General features: G+C 48.6%; 1 protein-coding gene across 1 annotated transcript; it reads left to right on the forward strand.

Annotated features, from left to right (window-relative positions):
- Positions 1-1,081: 1,081 nt before the first annotated feature.
- LOC125545645 (amino acid permease 3-like) lies at positions 1,082-3,168 on the forward strand. The gene is made up of 3 exons (XM_048709662.1): positions 1,082-1,398; positions 1,488-2,030; positions 2,106-3,168. The coding sequence occupies exons 1-3, from the start codon at positions 1,284-1,286 to the stop codon at positions 2,888-2,890; spliced, it is 1,443 nt and encodes a 480-aa protein (XP_048565619.1). The 5' UTR covers positions 1,082-1,283; the 3' UTR covers positions 2,891-3,168.
- The last annotated feature ends 18,605 nt before the right edge of the window (positions 3,169-21,773 follow it).

Below are 21,773 nucleotides of genomic sequence, written 5' to 3' on the forward strand. Positions count from 1 at the left end.
GTCAACTCTACGAGTTAGGAGGTTTGAATTTCTAGTCAGAGCACTAGCAGCAGCGCCTTCCCGCGCCCCCGCCAGCCACCGGCTAGCAGCGGCAGCGCACGCTCTCACGCAGCCAGACAGGCAGGTCCCTGAATGCCGACCGGTCCGGGCCGGCACTCACTTTACAGAATCTTCAACAAACGCTAAAAAAACCGACATGCTAAAATAATTTTACAGCGTCATTTTAGTAATTTAGCATGCCGTGGCCGATTTAGTTCAGCGGATGGACAAAAATATAACCGATAGTGGAGAGCACGCAGCAGTCCAGCAGATGCACTAAAAAATAAAGCGCCGTAAATATGTCTACAACAAACAGGTCCCTAAACATTTACAAATAAATTCATCTGACCAAAACAAAAACGCAATTAGGTCCCCTATTGTTGGAGCAAGTTAACTTGCAAACCATTTTTCGCCGGCCACCGCACGCGAGCTAGCTTTGTGTGATCGTTGAATCGCAAACACGAGTTAGCTAGCTTAGCTTCCCTTAATCGTTGAAGCAAGCTAGCTTGCAATCGATTGGAATCGCAAGCTCCGCACGCACCGCTCACCTCCGGCCACCACACGTGCTCCCGGCCGGCGAGCTCGAGGCGGTGAGCTCTAGAGAGGCGACGAGCAGAAGGGCAACGACGGCTCTCGGCCGTCAAACTCAAGGCGGCGAGCTGCAGCCGGCGAGCAGAAGGGCAGCGGCGGCTCCGCCCCGTGTCGGGACGAGCAAATGACGAGCACGCAGAGGAGTGGCGAATGCGAGCTACAGGGAATGGCTGCAGCGGCGAGCTCGAGGCAGGACAAGCAGAGGGAGCACAGCAGTTGGTCTTCACGCGTCATTGTCCAACGCGCTATACGCTGCGCACTAAATATCCCGCGTGCGATGCTGAAATTCCAAATGCGCTGGATGAATTTTACAGCGACTGTTGGAGATGCTCCGCGCGCAAAATTAGCGGTTTTTCCAGCACGTACTATTTTTAGCACCTCTGTTGGAGATGCTCTTACACAGTGCAGGCTTCTCCTATAAATTGCACCGGTACCCTCGGTACCCAGAGGCAGGCCAGGCACCCACCACCACTCACAGTAGACATTTACTCGCTCTCTGCAGATCACGCTGCGCAAGATCGCATCTCTAGCGAGCGCGCAGAGTGCACTGCACTTACTGTGGTCTGGCCTCCTCTTTATCAGTTCTCATCCCGCACGCCTACTCTCTCTATTCTGTTGGCGGCAGTTAAGTCTAGAGACAGAGGTCGATCGGGATGGCGGACAAGGTCGTGGCCACCTACTACTACCCGCCGATGGAGGTAGCCGCCGCAGAGCTCGGCCACACCGCCGGCTCCAAGCTCGACGACGATGGCCGCAACAAGCGCACCGGTACGTAAATATCCTTCGGCTTATGGTGTACGACGTACTATATCATATGTTGGTCTCTCTGAGTCTGATGAATGTCCCGATGTGTACAGGCACGATGTGGACGGCGAGCTCGCACATCATCACGGCGGTGATCGGGTCCGGGGTGCTGTCGCTGGGGTGGGCCATCGCGCAGCTCGGCTGGGTGGCCGGCCCCGCCGTGATGCTCCTCTTCTCCCTCGTCACCTACTTCACCTCCTCGCTGCTCGCCGACTGCTACCGCTCCGGCGACCAGAGCACCGGCAAGCGCAACTACACCTACATGGACGCCGTCAACGCCAACCTCAGCGGCGTCAAGGTCCAGATCTGCGGGGTGCTGCAGTACGCCAATATCGTCGGGGTGGCTATCGGCTACACCATCGCCGCCTCCATCAGCATGCTGGCGATTAAGAGGGCAAACTGCTTCCACGGCCACGGCCACGCCGACCCCTGCAAGGTCTCCAGCGTGCCCTACATGATCATCTTCGGCGTGGCTCAGGTCTTCTTCTCCCAGATACCCGATTTCGACCAGATCTCCTGGCTCTCCATGCTCGCCGCGGCTATGTCCTTCACCTACTCCTCCATCGGCCTCGGCCTCGGCATCGTCCAAGTCATAGGTAGGTGACTCGACGAAACCAATCCCAAGATCATGTTGAGCAAAGTGTTAACCAATGATGTCTGCATGCATGCAGCAAACGGAGGCGTGAAGGGTAGCCTGACCGGCATCAGCATTGGCACGGTGACGCCGATGCAGAAGGTGTGGCGCAGCACGCAGGCGTTCGGGGACATTGCCTTCGCCTACTCCTACTCGCTCATCCTCATCGAGATCCAGGACACCATCCGGGCGCCGCCGCCGTCAGAGTCCACGGTCATGAAGCGCGCCACCATGGTCAGCGTCGCGGTGACCACGGTCTTCTACATGCTCTGCGGCTGCATGGGCTACGCGGCCTTCGGCGACGCCGCCCCGGGGAACCTCCTGACAGGGTTCGGCTTCTACGAGCCCTTCTGGCTCCTCGACGTGGCCAACGCCGCCATCGTCATCCACCTCGTCGGCGCCTACCAGGTGTACTGCCAGCCCCTGTTCGCCTTCGTGGAGAAGTGGGCGGCGAAGAGGTGGCCGGAGTCTACATACGTCACCGGCGAGGTCGAGGTGCCGCTCTTCAGGACGTACAAGGTGAACATGTTCCGGGCGACGTGGCGGACAGCGTTCGTGACGGCGACGACGGTGGTGTCCATGATGCTGCCCTTCTTCAACGACGTGGTGGGGTTCCTGGGCGCGCTGGGGTTCTGGCCGCTCACCGTCTACTTTCCGGTGGAGATGTACGTGGTGCAGAAGAAGGTGCCCAAGTGGAGCACGCAGTGGGTGTGCCTGCAGATGCTCAGCCTCGGATGCCTCGCCATCTCCCTCGCCGCCGCCGCGGGGTCCATCGCCGGCATCAAGTCCGACCTCAAGGTGTACCACCCGTTCAAGTCATAATCGACGTCTGACCATCATGCACGCACCGAAGAACATTCTAAGATAGCGTCCGGTAAAGTTCACCTTGGCTGGAGGGTGAAAGCCAAGCTGAGTCAAAAAGAAGAGCGACAAGATACCGAAGTGTCAAAAAATTGTTTAGGCTGGCTAATGACCGCCGTAGTTGTCTCAAAGAAAAGATACCTAAGTGACTGTCAACAGTGTGAGTGTCACCAACTAATGTTCTCTGTTTTGTGTGGTAGTAGAAGCTAATTTAATAATAACGTCTGTTGCCACCCTGAGCTCGGACTCTCTGTGTCATGCATGTTCAAATGACACCAACTGACCAACATGGACCGATTTTGAAGCTAAAGTTGATCCAGCGTTCCTTTCGGAACTGGGTTGGCGAAGCGTCGGATCCTCGGAAGAATCTTCATTTTCTTTGTACGAGTGGAAAGGAAGCATCGGGGCCAGCCGGCATCCTGCGGGATGAATCTCGGAGGGGTCCGTAACGTCGTGGCGTTCAAAGATCCCGGCCGGCACTTTGGGCGATGTGACCTTCGCTTTTCCTGTGAGATTCCAGATGCCAAGTCTCGTCGACACTCTGACTCTTGAGTGGGTTCGTGCTGGCGGCCTGGCGGCTTCACCCTGGGCCTCTGCAGTCGCCATCGCAGATTCTGTGGTTGGTGCCGACGGTGGCATGCGACCGTGCGTACAAAGGGAGCAAGAATCCCACGATTAAAATACGTAGAGGAATACAGGTCAGGCATAGCACAGTTTATGTTTCGTTCCTTGCCACATCTCAATTTAGAGCATTTCCAGCAGCTTCTGTAAATTTCTTTTCGTAAAGATCTGTTTAGAACACATCTAGATATGACATAGTTATGTCACATCTAAACTGATTTTCACTTTGTTTGTGGTCTATTTTTTTGTCCTAGTTTTTTTGTTTCTTATTACTGCATTATATATTTGTGGGAGCTTAGATGTGGCATTCCTAAAAAACATTTAGATGTGAATTAGACAAATTGTTCCGTAAAAGTGGTTTTACGGAATAACCGTAAAATTTAGGGGAAGTTGACGGGTGAGGTATTTCTCAGTTCCTGCAAAAACTTTCCCTAAAGGTGGTTTTTTTTACAGTGGTGCGACGACGCTGGCGAACTCACGCAGCGGCTGACAGCGGGTTGTGCGACAGTTGGAGGCAGCAGCAGTGGTTGGCCGGGGCAGTGGTTGTGGCGGCGGCGCGGCGCACTACAGTTACAATTAGCTAACATGGCCCTTTTATTGGAAGGGCCATCTTCTCTTAGATGAAGGGGCAGTTTTGAAGAATTTGGGAGTACTATTGGAGAGCTTTTTTGCCGAACTTCTCCTCGATGGCTATTATTGCAGATATAGAAACGGCCGAAGATGCTCTTGGCACTAGTGCAGAACCGGGCAATAACACCGGTTCGTAAGGCCCTTTAGTGCCGCACTAAAGTGTGGGCACTAAAGGCCCCCCCCCCTTTAGTACCGGTTCAGCACGAACCGGTGCTAAAGGGCAACCACGTGGCACGAGCCAGCTCCGGGGGCAGGGAGCCCTTTAGTACCGGTTAGTGACACCAATCGGTATTAAAAGGTTGGGGGTTTTGGGTTTATGATTTCTTTTTCATTTAACTTTTTGTTTTCTATTTAATTCTTTTTCGTTTGTTGGTATTTTACGATGCTACATATTGTACATGTTATGCATATATATAAATAGAATTTCTAGTAGAACCGATCACATATATATATATATATATATATATATATATCATCGAATGTCTCACAACCACCATTAATTCACACATATATACACACATGTATATATGTATACAATTAGGTAGCTATATACAATTTCTCCTAATTGGTGCCTTCGGAGCCAGTGGCATTAGCCTAATTGGTGCCTTCGGAGCACGATGACAATTGGAAGTGGTTCATGGGGGCGGTAGCGGGTAATAGTATTCTCCTTTGGGATCTATGACCTGGTTGAGCAAAAATCCCGCTATTTCCTCTTGAATTGCTTCTATGCGGTCCTCTGGTAGGAGCTGCTCCCGCACCTCTTTGAACTGTTAAGAAGAAGATCAATATGCATGTGTATTAGTTGTATGACTAGATATCGATAATGGTGTAAAAATTGTGAATAATGTTCTGACAAACGTACCCACTCCTGTCTTTGAGATCTGCTCCTTTCGGACGCCATCATGCGAATGTTCTCGCAAACGTAGTATGCACGCGGATTATTCCCCGGCGCCTGCTTCAGGGCCTTTACGAGAATGAAACTTGATCAGATAATAATCAATCAAGCATGATGATTAAAGAGATGGCAGCTAGCTAGCTAGTACTACTTAATTACTTACCTTGGGTCGATACTATTTCAGCTTTTTTTCCATTGGCCTGGAGTGACGCTGATGAACTTTGCCCAAGCCCTGCCCGCCGACAAAGAAAATGAATAAAGGGGTTATTAAATAGTTCATATCAGGAAATGACGAACTAAATAGGCTGAGATATAGTTAATAATGATTGAAATTACCTGTTGACTATCCCAGACAAGATGGTGTAGTCACTTGCTTTTTTAAGTAGTGAGTCCAGTATTTCAACTGTTCCTTCATCAACTTTAATGATTAACAAGATCCAGTGAAATCTGCATGCACACACGTTTGCATGTCTTAATTAAGCGGGCATATGTAAGCAAAAACATGTAGCTAGCTAGTAGGCAAAAACAGAATTTGTAATACAAGACAGTGTGACTCACTCGAAGTTGTAAGGAAGTAGTATATCTTCATTGTATTTGAGGCGCTTGAAGAACTCTAACATGCTTTCCTCTACACTTTTTTCGTAATATGGATCTAATTTTCATGTGTATTCATTAATGGTATTTGGGTCAACGAACCCAATGCCATAGCGTCTGCCTTTTTTCATTTCATAAATCTTCATCCTGCATAATACCACAGAAAAGAATATAGTGAGGATAATTACAGGTAATGATTGAGCTAGCTTGAGACTTAAATTACAGAAAGAAATCACTTACATACAATAGCAACTGACGATAGATTTGTCGAGTGTGTTTTGATTGTATAACTGAAATAGTTCTGTATACTCAACGGACACAACTTTCTCATGGTAGTAATGATCCTTCTTGACATTCACCATGAGGGACTCTCGATTGGAAATCTTGGTAATGTCCATGTACCATTGATGCAATTCATACATTCTCGTTGGGAGCTTCTTGACCTCGTCTGGCTCGACCAAAGGTTGGCCCCGGACATATTTCCGTTTTGTTTCCTCCTCTCTAATCAGAGACATGGGCTCGATATCGAGGAGTTGTCCAACAGTGATCATGAGCCTTTTAGCCTGCTCAATATGCTCCTCGGTTATTACCACATCGCCCAGCCCGGGAACGTTAACGGTTTGCCCATAATAATATTGGGCGCGCGTACTCTCATGTGTTGTTGGCACAACAAGCGAGGGGATTGATTGCGCCGCCTGTTCTCCCAGCTGGGGAACGGTTTTACCGCTCCTTTTGCCAGCTGATTTGCTCGAGCTCGAGCTCGCCTCTTTCTGTAGACGTGCTCGATTTAACTTCCTGAGGTGGCGCTCATAGTCTATGTCAACAGGCTTGGGAGCTGGTGCTCTAGCCATACGAATGAAGTGGTCAATCTTTTCCTCAGGCACTTTCTCCCTTGACGGCGGTGGCGGTTTCGGTGCAAAATGGGCTTCCACCTCGGCCTTCGATATGGCTATGTTTTCCTCCTCGGACTTGTCGTAAGGCCTCTGCGGAAGAGGCGCGAGGCTGCTTGGACCATATTGAAATCGTTTGCCTCCGCCTGTACCTCCAGTACTACCTCGACTTGTACCGCTACGCACCATAGCTAAGGCGGCTCTCTTCCGTGATTGATGAGGCGGCGAAGACGGCTGACGTGGCTGAGTTGGAGGAGGAGGAGTGGCCTGAAACTATGCCGGACTTGGAGGAGGAGTGGCCTGACGCTTTGCCGGACTTGGAGGAGGAGGAGTGGCCTGAAGCTGTGCCGGACTTGGAGGAGGAGTGGCCTGACGCGTTGGTGGACTTGAAGGAGCGGGAGTCTGCTGACTCGATGGCGGACTTCGACGAGGAGTCGGATGACGCGGTGTCGGTGACCTTCAAAAGATGATGCAATCCTTTCTCCATAGGATGATACGATGGTTGGCCTCTCCAAGTGTGTGCTCCTCGTCACCTCCAGAAATGTCAAGCTCTATTCGCGAATATTGGTCCACCACCTCATCAACCAAGACACGAGCATAGCCCGCTGGAATCGGGTTGCAATGGAAGGTTGCCTCGGGAGGATTTGTAAAAGCAACGGCGTCCTCCACCTTCATGGATATATTCTTCATTTTGAAGTGTAGCTCGCAGTTAGTGTTTGTGACACCCCGAGACCGTTGCGCCAGGTGTCTTCCAGTTATTTGTTGTTGTTGCCATGTCATGTGCTTGCGTGTTGCATCTTGTCATGTCATCATGTGCATTGCATCATCATGTTTTCAAAACTTGCATCCGTCCCGGTCTCGTTCTTTCCGTTGTCCGTTCTGAGCCCAGACACACTTTCACGCGCCCACGGCATGTCCGAAATAGTATTTTATAAGTGGACGGAAAATGTTCTCGGAATGGGATGAGAGTTGACGTGTGGTCTTATTATAGTGTAGATAGACCGCCTGTCAAGTTTCATCGCATTCGGAGATCGTTTGATGCCCGAACGGATAACTATAGCGGCAGTATAGCCGGTCTAACGTCCGACGTTTTCGGTCTCCGAAAACAGTCGCCGGGTCTCTCTCTCTTCTCAGCCCAAAGCTTTTTGCACAGTCTGCTGTCAACCGCCAGACTCCGAAACCCTCTCTGCACAGTGCATCGATCCCTCACGTGCGCGTCCGAGACTTACCTAAACCTGACCCGGACAGTTGTCACCATTGGGTCCGGATCATCCCCAAACATCTACAAAACATCTCCGTTTTCTTATTAGGACTTCCTAACCTATATTTTCTCAGCCGTATAATTTAGATCGAAGGGCTTCAATTAGTCTGCATATAGACCCACTCACTATATAACCAGACACAAACCCTAATTTTTAGGAGGTGTCCCATCCATCCCCCAAGCCGCCGCCGCCACTCCTCCTGTCTCTTCCTCCTCGGGTTCATCCCCGATCCAAATCCCCTCCTCGCTTTCACCACCACACCAACCCGAGCCAGCCACCTCTCCTTCCACTTAGCCTCTCCATCGGGATCCATCCCGTCCAACCAACGAGACCCCTCCTCCTGCTTTGTTCCCCGAAGGGATCGAGAGAGTTGCCGCCGCCTTGTCACCTCCCGCGCCTCTCGACCCCCGCCTCCTCTGCACGCAACTCGCCGAAGCAAGCTCGCCCCGATCCAGTCGCTGCCGGTGAACAGCAGCAGCAACCGAGGCCCGCTGCATTTCCCCACTATTTCCTTCTCGTCCTTCCACTTCCCCCTATCTCTCCCTCACATCTCTCTCTCTGCAGGAGACTGCCGTCGCGCCCTCTGCCTTGGAGCTCGCCTCCATCGTCAGCACCTCCCGAGGGCCCTGCCGTCCCCGACCTCCCCGCGGCCACCTAACCTCGTCATCCTCGTCTCCTCGCGACCGTGAGCCTGTCCTCGGACGCGCCTCCTCTGGTTCCCGAGGCCGAGTCGCCCCGTGCACGCAACCCCGCGTCGACCCCCCTGCCTCATCTGCGTCGTCGGAGCCCCGAGGAGTTTGCGCCGTCCATTCCCGCATCCCGCTCGTCCCGGAGTTCCCTGCTTCGCCAAGACCACCGCCGCCGCTTCGCTCGAGCGACCGCAGCCTCGGGAGGAGCCCGAGAGCCTCCTCCTGCTCGACCCTGCTGCCTAGCTGCGGACCTCTTCCAGCGTGGACCTCGCCGGAGCTCCGCAAGTCGCCGTGCGCCCCTGCTCCTCCTTCCCTTTCCCTCTCTTCCTCCCTGACCTTTTTCTCGTGCTCGTGTCCTGCAGGAGCTCATCGCGCGCCGACCGTTCCGAGCTCCAATCCGCGACTCCCCTTGCCGGAATTGAACCCAGACACCTCCCCGCGCTCAGTTCCGCCGTCCTCGACCGGTTCCTGCTCGCCCTCGCCCGCACAAGTCCCTCGTCGCGCCGCCGTCGTCGAGTTCCTGCCGTTGGTCTGCTTCCTGACGAGAACAGGACGAGGTGCCTGCTCGCCTGTTCAGCGCTCGCGTTGACTTGGCATCGCTGGACTACAGCGCCAAGGCCCAGCAGCGCTTTTCTTTTGGCCTCTCCTCGCGGCCCAGTTCGGCGCTCCCACCGATCTGCTTCTTCCTCGGGTTGTTGGCCCAGCGTGAGCAGTTCCCCCCAGCCCAGTTTGCCTCAGTTTCAGCCCATGTCATGTTTTTTCCCCGTTCTATGATTTTGTCCTTTTATCCAGAGTTTACGGTTTTACAAAAAACCCCTTAGCCTTCATGCATTTAATATCTCACAAACTAAGCATCACATGTAAAAACTTTGTATATGAAACTTGCTTAGAATTTCATCTAGTTTAATAATTTGCAACTTTCATGCATGTTTAAAATGCTTAAAATGATGTTTGCTTTAATTTGCCCCTATGCCTTGCTAAAATGCTTTATTTCATAACTAAATAACCGTAGCTCCGAATTAAATAATCTTTATATGTAAATGGGGTAGAAAAATGCCTAGATTTACTTGGTGCACTCATCTGACATGTTTAACAACTCTAAAATTATGTTTAGGGCAGAACAGTACCAAACCTAATATATGGATATGAGGAGTTTCCAGAATTGTTGTTCGTTGTTTCCGGCCTCATTTAAACTTGACTAGATGGGTAGTTTTCATTTGCTTCACCCTCTTGCCATGTTTAACAACATTTAATATTGTTGGGTACATAAACGAGATCGAACTAAATAACTTGTCGTGGTGTTTCACCAATATGCAACTCGTTGCATATTGAGCTCCACTTAATTTGTAGGATTGTTTGTGCACTTTGCCATGCCATGCCTCATTAAACCGGACATGCATCATACTTGATTGTGCATCGTGCCTTGGTTATGTGTTGGTTGTTTACTATGTTGTTTTCTTCTTTCCGATGATGTTTCTTCGGTTGGATCCGATAACGTCGCGTTTGTGAGGAACCGTTCGGCTACGTCCGTTAGTCTTCTTCATGGACTCGTTCTTCTTCCTTGCGGGATCTCAGGCAAGATGACCATACCCTCAAAATCACTTCTATCTTTGCTTGCTTAGTTGCTCGCTCTTTTGCTATGCCTATGCTGCGATACCTACCACTTGCTTATCATGCCTCCTATATTGTTGAACCAAGCCTCTAACCCACCTTGTCCTAGCAAACCGTTGATTGGCTATGTTACCGCTTTGCTCAGCCCCTCTTATAGCGTTGTTAGTTTCAGGTGAAGATTGAAGTTTGTTCCTTGTTGGAACATGGAGATGTTGTTCCTTGTTGGACATGTTTACTTGTTGGGATATCACAATATATCTTATTTAATTAATGCATCTATATACTTGGTAAAGGGTGGAAGGCTCGGCCTTATGTCTGGTGTTTTGTTCCACTCTTGCCGCCCTAGTTTCCGTCATATCGGTGTTATGTTCCCGGATTTTGCTTCCTTACGCGGTTGGGTAATAATGGGAACCCCTTGACAGTTCGCCTTGAATAGAACTCTTCCAGCAATGCCCAACATTGGTTTCACCATTTGCCACCTAGCCTTTTCTTTTCCCTTGGGGGTCGCGCGCCCAAGGGTCATCTTTATTTTAACCCCCCCCCCCCCGGGCCAGTGCTCCTCTGAGTGTTGGTCCGACCGAGCAGACTGTGGGGCCACCTCGGGGCAACTTGAGGTTTGGTTTTACTCGTAGGATGTCTCATCTGAGTGTGCCCTGAGAACGAGATATGTGCATATCCTATCGGGATTTGTCGGCACATTCGGGCGGTGTTGCTGGATTTGTTTTAACTTTTCGAAGTTGTCTTGTAGAACCGGGATACCGAGTCTGATCGGAATGTCTCGGGAGAAGGTATATCCTTCATTGACCGTGAGAGCTTGTCACGGGCTAAGTTGGGACTCCCCTGCAGGGATTTGAACTTTCGAAAGCCGTGCCCGCGGTTATGGGCAGATGGGAATTTGTTAATGTCCGGTTGTAGAAAAACTGAAGTTGACCTTAATTAAAATACATCAACCGCGTGTGTTACCGTGATGGTCTCTTCTCGGCGGGGTCCGGGAAGTGAACATGGTGTTGGAGTTATGTTTGATGTTGGTTGTTCTAGGATCACTTCTTGATCATAGTTGTTCGACCGTGCCTTTGCTCTCTCTTCTCGCTCTCATTTGCGTATGTTAGCCACCATATATGCTAGTCGCTTGCTGCAGCTCCATCTCATACCTTTTACCTTACCCATAAGCTTAAATAGTCTTGATCGCGAGGGTGTGAGATTGCTGAGTCCCCCTGACTCACAGATACTTCCAAAACCAGTTTGCAGGTGTCGTTGAACCGTGCAGATGACGCAACCAAGCTCAAGGAGGAGCTCGATGAAGATCTTTTCCTTTGTGTTGTTTCGTTCTAGTTGATCAGTAATGGAGCCCAGTTGGGGTCGATCGGGGACCTTGTCGCATTTGGGGTAGTCTTCTTTTATTTTGGCTCCGTAGTCGGGCCCTGATTGTATTTGGATGATGTAATGCTTTATTCATGTATTTGTGTGAAGTGGCGATTGTAAGCCAACTATGTATCTTTTCCCTTATTGTATTACATGGGTTGTTTGCGAAGATTACCTCACTTGTGACATTGCTTTCAATGCGGTTATGCCTCTAAGTCATGCTTCGACACGTGGGAGATATAGCCGCATCGAGGGCGTTTCAAGTTGGTAATCGGAGCCATCCCCGACCTTAGGAGCCCCCACTGCTTGATCGAATTAGCGGACGTTGTTGAGTCTAGAAAAATGTTTTGAGTCATTTAGGAATTATATATCGGAGAGTTTAGGAATTCTTTTTACTCCTCAGTCCCTTCATCGCTCTGGTGAGGCATCCTGACATAGAGTTTTGACTCTTCTCTTCTCAAATTTCACTAAAAAAATTTAGGATCACGCGGGTATCTTGGAATCGTTCCGATGGTTTTGTGATGAGAACATTGTTCTTGGTGCCTCCTGACATTTAGGGGTTGTGGCCGTGTCCCGGGGAGTTGAGCTCCGAGGTGTTGTCGTCACAATTTTATCGTTGCAGTTCTGGAATACCTGAGATTAGTTTCGCCGACATCGAAAATCTCTTTTATGCAGTTGTTGGTGAGATAACCTCGACGTCACCCAGTACTGGGGCGGGAGTTCGGGAGTATTGCCATAACTTGTATAACGGATGCTTTTCGAAGGTTGAGGTAGACGATTTCCGAAGGTTTGTTAGTTATGTGTTGAAGGATGGATACAGCTGGATGTAGGATTTGCTAGATTTGGGTGAGATATTATGCTTCCCCTGTATCCCCAACACCTGATTGCATAACCGGAAAATTTCGGGAGTTTATAAGTGGGAATTCAAGTAGCTCTTAGGATATCTTTTCGACAGATGTATGATACGAAATTGGGGTTCGGCGTCTAGTGGTCCGCCTATTCACGGTTGGTTTTACAGTGGTCTCGTTGTGTCTTAAAGAGTCCTTGGCTATGCCGACTCGGGGACGCTTCGTATGTCATGTGCACTGCCTTGTACATGATGGTGCTGTACGATCGAGCCCGTGTAGGCCCCACCATGAAAACTTCGGACGAAATCTCTATCATATGTTTGTTCCAGCTTATTCTGCAAGACAATCCTTTGTTTTGTTTTGAGTTGTGGTATTCGAGTTGCTTCGAAGTCAAATGTTGATTCCATCCCTTATCTAAGTGGTGTTCTCATAGTTCTGTGTGAATACTAATCCTTCATGATAATCAAGATTGTCATGCCAATCCATTTCAACCAGTGTGTGTCTCTTCAAGTGGATCCGATCTTTTTCAACATCCCCAAGATCAACTCTAGTTCTTCTCAATGGTATTGTCTTCATTCGTTCCAAGTTGAGTTTGTTTTTCCCCCCCCCCCCCCCCCTTTTTTTTTCAAGGAATCTGATTTCTTTATCAAGTATCCTTTTATTCTTGGGAGGTCTCTCCATCCTTTTTCCATCAATATTCTTATCCGGTGATTCTCATGAAGATGCTAACGGAGTCTCAAGTTAATCATTCTTCATTCTTTTTCTTCTCCGGTGATTCCAATTCAAACTTTCGGTGTTGATCATATTCTTTTCCGTATTTCAAATGCCTTCTCATGCCGGTGCACCTCACATTTAGTCATTTCTCGCTATTCATTTGTTCCGGAGTGCTGATCATATCTAAGAAGATTTGTGTCTCCATTATCATTCCGTCCAAGATATTTTGAGGATGTTACCTCATTCAAGCCATTTAATTCAACAGGCGCAGTCTTCCTTTTAAATAGTTCAATGGTGTATCTTTTCAGTGGGCCCTAACCCACAGGTCTTTTCCAGGATCTTACCTGGCTCCTCATATTTTCCCGGAGCTATCCTCAAATTCTTTTCCAAGTTTGACGTAAGAATGAGTTATCATCAGTCAAATGCCTTTCTCCAAGATTGGTTAAATTATTTTCATCATTGGCTCAACTTTTCCATTTTTCATCCCGGAGTATCTCAACAATTTGGTGGTGTTTCTCATCGTCATTCTCAGATTTTGAAGGCCGAAGAAGAGTTTCTTTTAAATATTGCCCCATTCTCTGCCATCCTCTCATAATTGTTTTCGGTTGTGAGATTTTTTTCACCCATCCGGAGCAATTCAAAATTCTGTTCAGTTTGATTATCCGGAGCCCATCATCTAAGATTTATTCATTCCAGTTTTCAGCTCTCATACTCTAAATCATACCGGTGTCTAAATCAAGGATTCTCTAATCAGCTCGTAATCTTTTCGTTCTCATGGGTCTAAATTCTCTCAAGCATCTTCGTTTAATTGCTAATTCTTCCCGGTGTGTCTTCATGTTTTAATCGTTCTTTTCAATTCTTACGGTGGTTCGTTCAAGAGTTTTTCTTCCTTCGTGTATCATATCTATGCATTTGTGCTTTTCAAATTCTACCGGTGGATCGTTGAAGACTTTCTCAAGTTTGCGCTATATCTATCTTAATCTTTCTACGAGGATAAGTAGTATGCCAAATCCGTTGCTTGTCAGCAATTAAATTGTTGAAGGATACACATAACATAATTCTTATTCTTGTCCCATCCAAGTGATTAATTCTTTTTTTCCGGAGTGATTCATCATATCATATTCTCAGTTCGAGATGCTTTATCTTTTCTTTCCCGGAGTTCCAAGCTCTAATTATCATGAAGATCCATCTAAATCATTGCAAGGATTCACCTTGTGTTTTCAATTTCTCTTTCTTTTTATTCTTTTGTTACCGGAGTTTCTTCATGGAGGCTATACATGATGGTTCATTAAGGATTTAATTCCTTCTCGAAGTTTTTCATCGAGATTCGTTTCTAAGGAGCTCAAACATTCTTCATCTTGCAATCTGGAGTGCAATTCTTTCAACCGTATCATTTGAGGTGGTATTATGTCATGCTTGATAATTTGAGTTCATGTTCCATGATTCACATGTTGTTAAGCATGAGATATTTTTAATCCATCAACCTCTTCTTTGGAGTTATCTTGGGTTATATTTCACCTAAAGCCTTCCCTAAGGATTCTTGCTATCTATGGTGCTTATAAATGATCCAATTTCTTCTTTTATCCTTCCGGTGAACAAGTTTTCTCGTCTTCTTGTTCATATCAATCCAATTCTTTTTTTTCCATGAGTGGCAGAATTTCACCTTAAGTTTTGAGATGTTCTCCATAAGCCCACTACAAGCTTATCTTTTCGTTGTTGGTTTTCCAACAACTCCGTTCGAACTTTCTCCTAAAGATGCTTTTGCAAGCTCATTCAAGGTAGAAGATGTTGTTTTCTCCTCCGTTCATTCCATTCCATTTCTCTATTTTCCTTCCGGAGGCTTTGTGTTATGGCTCTCTTCAACCCTTATTCTTGTTCTTGTCAGGACCTTGTTCTTTTTGTGCTTATCCAATTAACCGTAGTGTTGTGCCCTTTTGCTCGAGTTCTTTCATATTATCAAGCCTTGCATATCCTTTCAACCGAAGTGCTACCCGAATCAGTTCTTTCTTATTCCTCTTTCTTAACGGAGTGCTTTCAACTTTGTTCTTCTCCGTTGCTTTCTTTCTTTCATTTTGCTCAACCTTTTCAAGGTTCTTTGGTCTCACTCGTTTGTCAAAGGAGCAACTTAGTTTTACCTCTTCTCTTCCTTTTCCGTTTCCCTCCGGTGCCATTCTAGATCTCAGGACGAGATCCTCTCGTAGTGGTGGAGTGTTGTGACACCCTGAGACCGTTGCGCCAGGTGTCTTCCAGTTATTTGTTGTTGTTGCCATGTCATGTGCTTGCGTGTTGCATCTTGTCATGTCATCATGTGCATTGCATCATCATGTTTTCAAAACTTGCATCCGTCCCGGTCTCGTTCTTTCCGTTGTCCGTTCTGAGCCCAGACACACTTGCACGCGCCCGCGGCATGTCCGAAATAGTATTTTATAAGTGGCCGGAAAATGTTCTCGGAATGGGATGAGAGTTGACGTGTGGTCTTATTATAGTGTAGATAGACCGCCTGTCAAGTTTCATCGCATTCGGAGATCGTTTGATGCCCCAACAGATAACTATAGCGGCAGTATAGCCGGTCTAACGTCGGACGTTTTCGGTCTCCAGAAACAGTCGCCGGGTCTCTCTCTATTCTCAGCCCAAAGCTTTCTACACAGTCTACTGTCAACCGCCAGACTACGAAACCCTCTCTGCACAGTGCATCGATCCCTCACGTGCGCGTCCGAGACTTACCCGAACCCGACCCGGACAGTTTTCACCGTTGGGTCTGGATCATCCCCAAACATCTACAAAACGTCTCCATTTTCTTATTAGGACTTCCTAACCTATATTTTCTCAGCCGTCTGATTTAGATCGAAGGGCTTCCATTAGTCTGCATATAGACCCACTCACGATATAACCAGACACAAACCCTAATTTTTAGGAGGTGTCCCATCCATCCCCCGAGCCGCCGCCACTCCTCCTGTCTCTTCCTCCTCGGGTTCATCCCCGATCCGAATCCCCTCCTCGCTTTCACCACCACACCAACCCGAGCCAGCCACCTCTCCTTCCACTTAGCCTCTCCATCGGGATCCATCCCGTCCAACCAACGAGCCCCCTCCTCCTGCTTTGTTCCCCGAAGGGATCGAGAGAGTTGCCGCCGCCTTGTCACCTCCCGTGCCTCTCGACCCCCGCCTCCTCTGCACGCATCTCGCCGGAGCAAGCTCACCCCGATCCAGTCGCTGCCAGTGAACAGCAGCAGCAACCGAGGCCCGCTGCGTTTCCCCGCTATTTCCTTCTCGTCCTTCCACTTCCCCCTGTCTCTCTCTCACATCTCTCTCTCTGCAGGAGACTGTTGTCGCGCCCTCTGCCATGGAGCTCGCCTCCATCGTCAGCACTGCCCGAGGGCCCCGCCATCCCCGACCTCCCCGCGGCCACCTCACCTCGTCATCCTCGTCTCCTCGCGACCACGAGCCTGTCCTCGGACGCGCCTCCTCTGGTTCCTGAGGCCGAGTCGCCCCGTGCCCGCAACCCCGCGTCGACCCCCCTGCCTCATCTGCATCGTCGGAGCCCCGAAGAGTTTGCACCGTCCATTCCCGCGTCCCGCTCGTCCCGGAGTTCCCTGCTTCACCAAGACCACCGTCGCCGCTTCGCTCGAGCGACCGCAGCCTCGGGAGGAGCCCGAGAGCCTCCTCTTGCTCGACCCTGCTGCCTCGCTGCGGACCTCTTCCAGCGTGGACGTCGCCGGAGCTCCGCAAGTCGCCGTGCGCCCCTGCTCCTCCTTCCCTTTCCCTCTCTTCCTCCCTGACCTTTTTCTCGTGCCCGTGTCCTGTAGGATCTCATCGTGCGCCGACCGTTCCGAGCTCCAATCCGCGACTCCCCTTGCCGGAATTGAACCCAAGCACCTCCCCGCGCTCAGTTCCGCCATCCTCGACCGGTTCCTGCTCGCCCTCGCCCGCACAAGTCCCTCGTCGCGCCGCCGTCGTCGAGTTCCTGCCATTGCTCTGCTTCCTGACGAGAACAGGACGAGGTGCCCGCTCGCCCGTTCAGCGCTCACGTTGACTTGGCATCGCTGGACTACAGCGCCAAGGCCCAGCAGCGCTTTTCTTTCGGCCTCTCCTCGCGGCCCAGTTCGGCGCTCCCACCGATCTACTTCTTCCTCGGGCTGTTGGCCCAGCGTGAGCAGTTCCCCCCAGCCGTGTTCGCCTCAGTTTCAGCCCATGTCATGTTTTTTCTATTCTATGATTTTGTCCTTTTATCCAGAGTTTACGGTTTTACAGAAAACCCCTTAGCCTTCATGCATTTAATATCTCACAAACTAAGCATCACATGTAAAAACTTTGTATATGAAACTTGCTTAGAATTTCATCTAGTTTAATAATTTGGAACTTTCATGCATGTTTAAAATGCTTAAAATGATGTTTGCTTTAATTTGCCCATATGCCTTGCTAAAATGCTTTATTTCATAACTAAATAACCGTAGCTCCGAATTAAATAATCTTTATATGTAAATGGGGTAGAAAAATGCCTAGATTTACTTGGTGCACTCATCTAACATGTTTAACAACTCTAAAATTATGTTTAGGGCAGAACAGTACCAAACCTAATATATGCATATGAGTTTCCGGAATTGTTGTTCGTTGTTTCCGACCTCATTTAAACTTGACTAGATGGGTAGTTTTCATTTGCTTCACCCTCTTGCCATGTTTAACAACATTTAATATTGTTGGGTACATAAACGAGATCGAACTAAATAACCTGTCGTGGTGTTTCGCCAATATGCAACTCGTTGCATATTGAGCTCCACTTAATTTGTAGGATTGTTTGTGCACTTTGCCATGCCATGCCTCATTAAACCGGACATGCATCATACTTGATTGTGCATCGTGCCTTGGTTATGTGTTGGTTGTTTACGATGTTGTTTGCTTCTTTCCGATGATGTTTCTTCGGTTGGTTCCGATAACGTCGCGTTTGTGAGGAACCGTTCGGCTACGTCCATTTGTCTTCTTCATGGACTCGTTCTTCTTCCTTGCGGGATCTCAGGCAAGATGACCATACCCTCGAAATCACTTCTATCTTTGCTTGCTTAGTTGCTCGCTCTTTTGCTATGCCTATGCTGCGATACCTACCACTTGCTTATCATGCCTCCTATATTGTTGAACCAAGCCTCTAACCCACCTTGTCCTAGCAAACCGTTGATTGGCTATGTTACCGCTTTGCTCAGCCCCTCTTATAGCGTTGTTAGTTGTAGGTGAAGATTGAAGTTTGTTCCTTGTTGGAACATGGAGATGTTGTTCCTTGTTGGACATGTTTACTTGTTGGGATATCACAATATATCTTATTTAATTAATGCATCTATATACTTGGTAAAGGGTGGAAGGCTCGGCCTTATGCCTGGTGTTTTGTTCCACTCTTGCCGCCCTAGTTTCCGTCATATTGGTGTTATGTTCCCGGATTTTGCGTTCCTTACGCGGTTGGGTAATAATGGGAACCCCTTGACAGTTCGCCTTGAATAAAACTCTTCCAGCAATGCCCAACATTGGTTTTACCATTTGCCACCTAGCCTTTTCTTTTCCCTTGGGGGTCACGCGCCCAAGGGTCATCTTTATTTTAACCCCCCCCCCGGGCCAGTGCTCCTCTGAGTGTTGGTCCGACCGAGCAGACTGCGGGGCCACCTCGGGGCAACTTGAGGTTTGGTTTTACTCGTAGGATGTCTCATCTGAGTATGCCCTGAGAACAAGATATGTGCAGCTCCTATCGGGATTTGTCGGCACATTCAGGCGGTGTTGCTGGATTTGTTTTAACTTGTCGAAGTTGTCTTGTAGAACCGAGATACCGAGTCTGATCGGAATGTCTCGGGAGAAGGTATATCCTTCGTTGACCGTGAGAGCTTGTCATGGGCTAAGTTGGGACTCCCCTGCAGGGATTTGAACTTTCGAAAGCCGTGCCCGCGGTTATGGGCAGATGGGAATTTGTTAATGTCCGGTTGTAGAAAACCTGAAGTTGACCTTAATTAAAATACATCAACCGCGTGTGTTACCGTGATGGTCTCTTCTCGGCGGGGTCTGGGAAGTGAACACGGTGTTGGAGTTATGTTTGACGTAGGTTGTTCTAGGATCACTTCTTGATCATAGTTGTTCGACCGTGCCTTTGCTCTCTCTTCTCGCTCTCATTTGCGTATGTTAGCCACCATATATGCTAGTCGCTTGCTGCAGCTCCACCTCATACCTTTTACCTTACCCATAAGCTTAAATAGTCTTGATCGCGAGGGTGTGAGATTGCTGAGTCCCCGTGACTCACAGATATTTCCAAAACTAGTTTGCAAGTGTCGTTGAACCATGCAGATGACGCAACCAAGCTCAAGGAGGAGCTCGATGAAGATCTTTTCCTTTGTGTTGTTTCGTTCTAGTTGATCAGTAGTGGAGCCCAGTTGGGGTCGATCGGGGACCTTGTCGCATTTGGGGTAGTCTTCTTTTATTTTGGCTCCGTAGTCGGGCCCTGATTGTATTTGGATGATGTAATGCTTTATTCATGTATTTGTGTGAAGTGGCGATTGTAAGCCAACTATGTATCTTTTCCCTTATTGTATTACATGGGTTGTTTGCGAAGATTACCTCACTTGCGACATTGCTTTCAATGCGGTTATGCCTCTAAGTCGTGCTTCGACACGTGGGAGATATAGCCGCATCGAGGGCGTTACAGTGTTCTCCATGATGTCATCCACTAGGTAGCTATCCAGCAATGCGTCACCCGGGGCGGAACCCACGCTGCTTCTCGGCATGGATGGGACGGTGCTATCCAATGCTGGATCATCCGCTAGCTGCTGCAGCTGCTGAGACCCCCTTTGCTGGCTAAGTGAGTCGATCTACTCCTACTACCGCTGGAATTTGACTGCCAAGTCCGCGTGCGCTGATTCTAGGCCTTGAAAGCGTTCATAGTCCAGATTCCTCTGCTCGTCCTCCATCTTCCTCTTGTTCTCCTCCGCAATCTTCTTTCTCGCACGGGTTCTGTAGTCGGCGTTCCAGTCCGAAAACCCCTCATACCACGGAATAGCGCTCTTGCCTCGTGTTCTTCCCAGGTGTTCAGGATTTCCCAGGGCACGCGTAAGCTCGTCGTTTTCTCTGTTGGGCTCGAACACCCCCGATCGAGCCTCTTCTATTGCAACAAGTAGCTTATCTTCGGCTCCGTCCAGACATGACTTCTTCGAAACTTTGCCTGTCTTCGAGTCCAACTCCCCCCCATGCACATAGAACCAAGTCCTGCACCTGGGGGACCAGCTCAATGTTTCTGGAGTGACACCTGCATCCTCCATCTCTTTCTCATACTTATCCTACTTAGGCATTCCCACCGCATAGCCACCTGGCCCCAGCTTATGGAACTTATCCTTTTTTGCGGTATTGGCCTTGTTTATTCTCGACCGTTCCTTAGATAATCCTTGAATTTCACGAAATCGTCCCAATGAGCACTTTGCTTCTCTAGTGTTCCCTTGAATACTAGAGTCTTCTTTCCTCCCTTGACGTATTGGTCCCATACACGATTCTTGTGGTTGTTGAATGCAACCGCCATCTTCCTAAGAGCAGCATCCTTGACTTTCTCCACATCTTCATCTGTGAAATGATCTGTTAGGGTGAAATGTTCCATGAGCGTTTCCCAAAGCAGAAGTTTTTTTCTGTCATCGACAAAAGTAAGACCTGGACGTGGCTTTGCTGGCTCTCTCCATTCTTGAAGGGAGATCGGGAGTTGGTCCTTCACAAGAACTCCGCACTGATGAATGAACTTGTCCGCAATCTTCTTAGGTGCTAATGGTTCTCCATTAGGTTTGATGGCCTCGATATTGTACTTTACACCCTCCTTCAACTTTTTGTTCGGGCCTCGTACTGTCCTGCTGCCTGAAGATTTGCCCGATCCGAATGGCTGAAAGAAGAAAGATCGATTCGTTAATATATATCTTCAAGTCATTTAAAACATGTGATGATCACCAGATGCCTGCTTATATAAATATACCTCACCGGTCTTTGTTGTTTCAAGATCAACATTTTCTTCATCATGTTCATAGTTCATGACTTCATCAATTCGGTCGTCGCGATCGAATATCATATCACCCTCCCTGGTGTTGTTTAGATATTCAGAGCCGTCATAATCTTCTTCATTCTGATCATCATCTGGCCCGCGAGGATTGCGTATGATATTGAACAGGGCCTCTTCTCCCTCTCTGCCGGTATTGTCCGCCATAGGTTTTATTTAACTAATCCAAAAGAAATATATTCAAATTACAATGCATGGATGCAATCAATTAATAAGGAAAAACTGAATCAATCATAGTATACATAATAAGCATCATCGAATATAATCTCGAATACGTCGTCTCGAATAATAGATATAATCTCGAATACATCGTCTCGAATAATATATATAATCTCAAATAAATCATCTCGAATATTATATATCAAATACATCACTAGCTAGCTAGCTAATAAAGATCGAATACTAGAGAGTAATCTAGGCGGTGGACAACCAAAGTGAAGGAACCATCACTGGATCATAGCTCGGGTGATCTCCCCAAAGAACCTGCCAGGTATTGGAGAACCTGATGTCCATAGAAGCCATGTAGCGATGGATGTGCTCGTCCTCCTCCCTGACACGGCGACGTACCACCTCCGGCGGGGCCGGCTCCCTCCACACCGAAAGTGGCCCACGCGAACGCCACCAAAGGATAAGAGGGTCGACGATGGGACCCGGGGCCAGGTTCCTCACCAAG

Source organism: Triticum urartu, chromosome 3 (genome assembly GCF_003073215.2).
Source record: "Triticum urartu cultivar G1812 chromosome 3, Tu2.1, whole genome shotgun sequence".
NCBI lineage: Eukaryota > Viridiplantae > Streptophyta > Magnoliopsida > Poales > Poaceae > Triticum > Triticum urartu.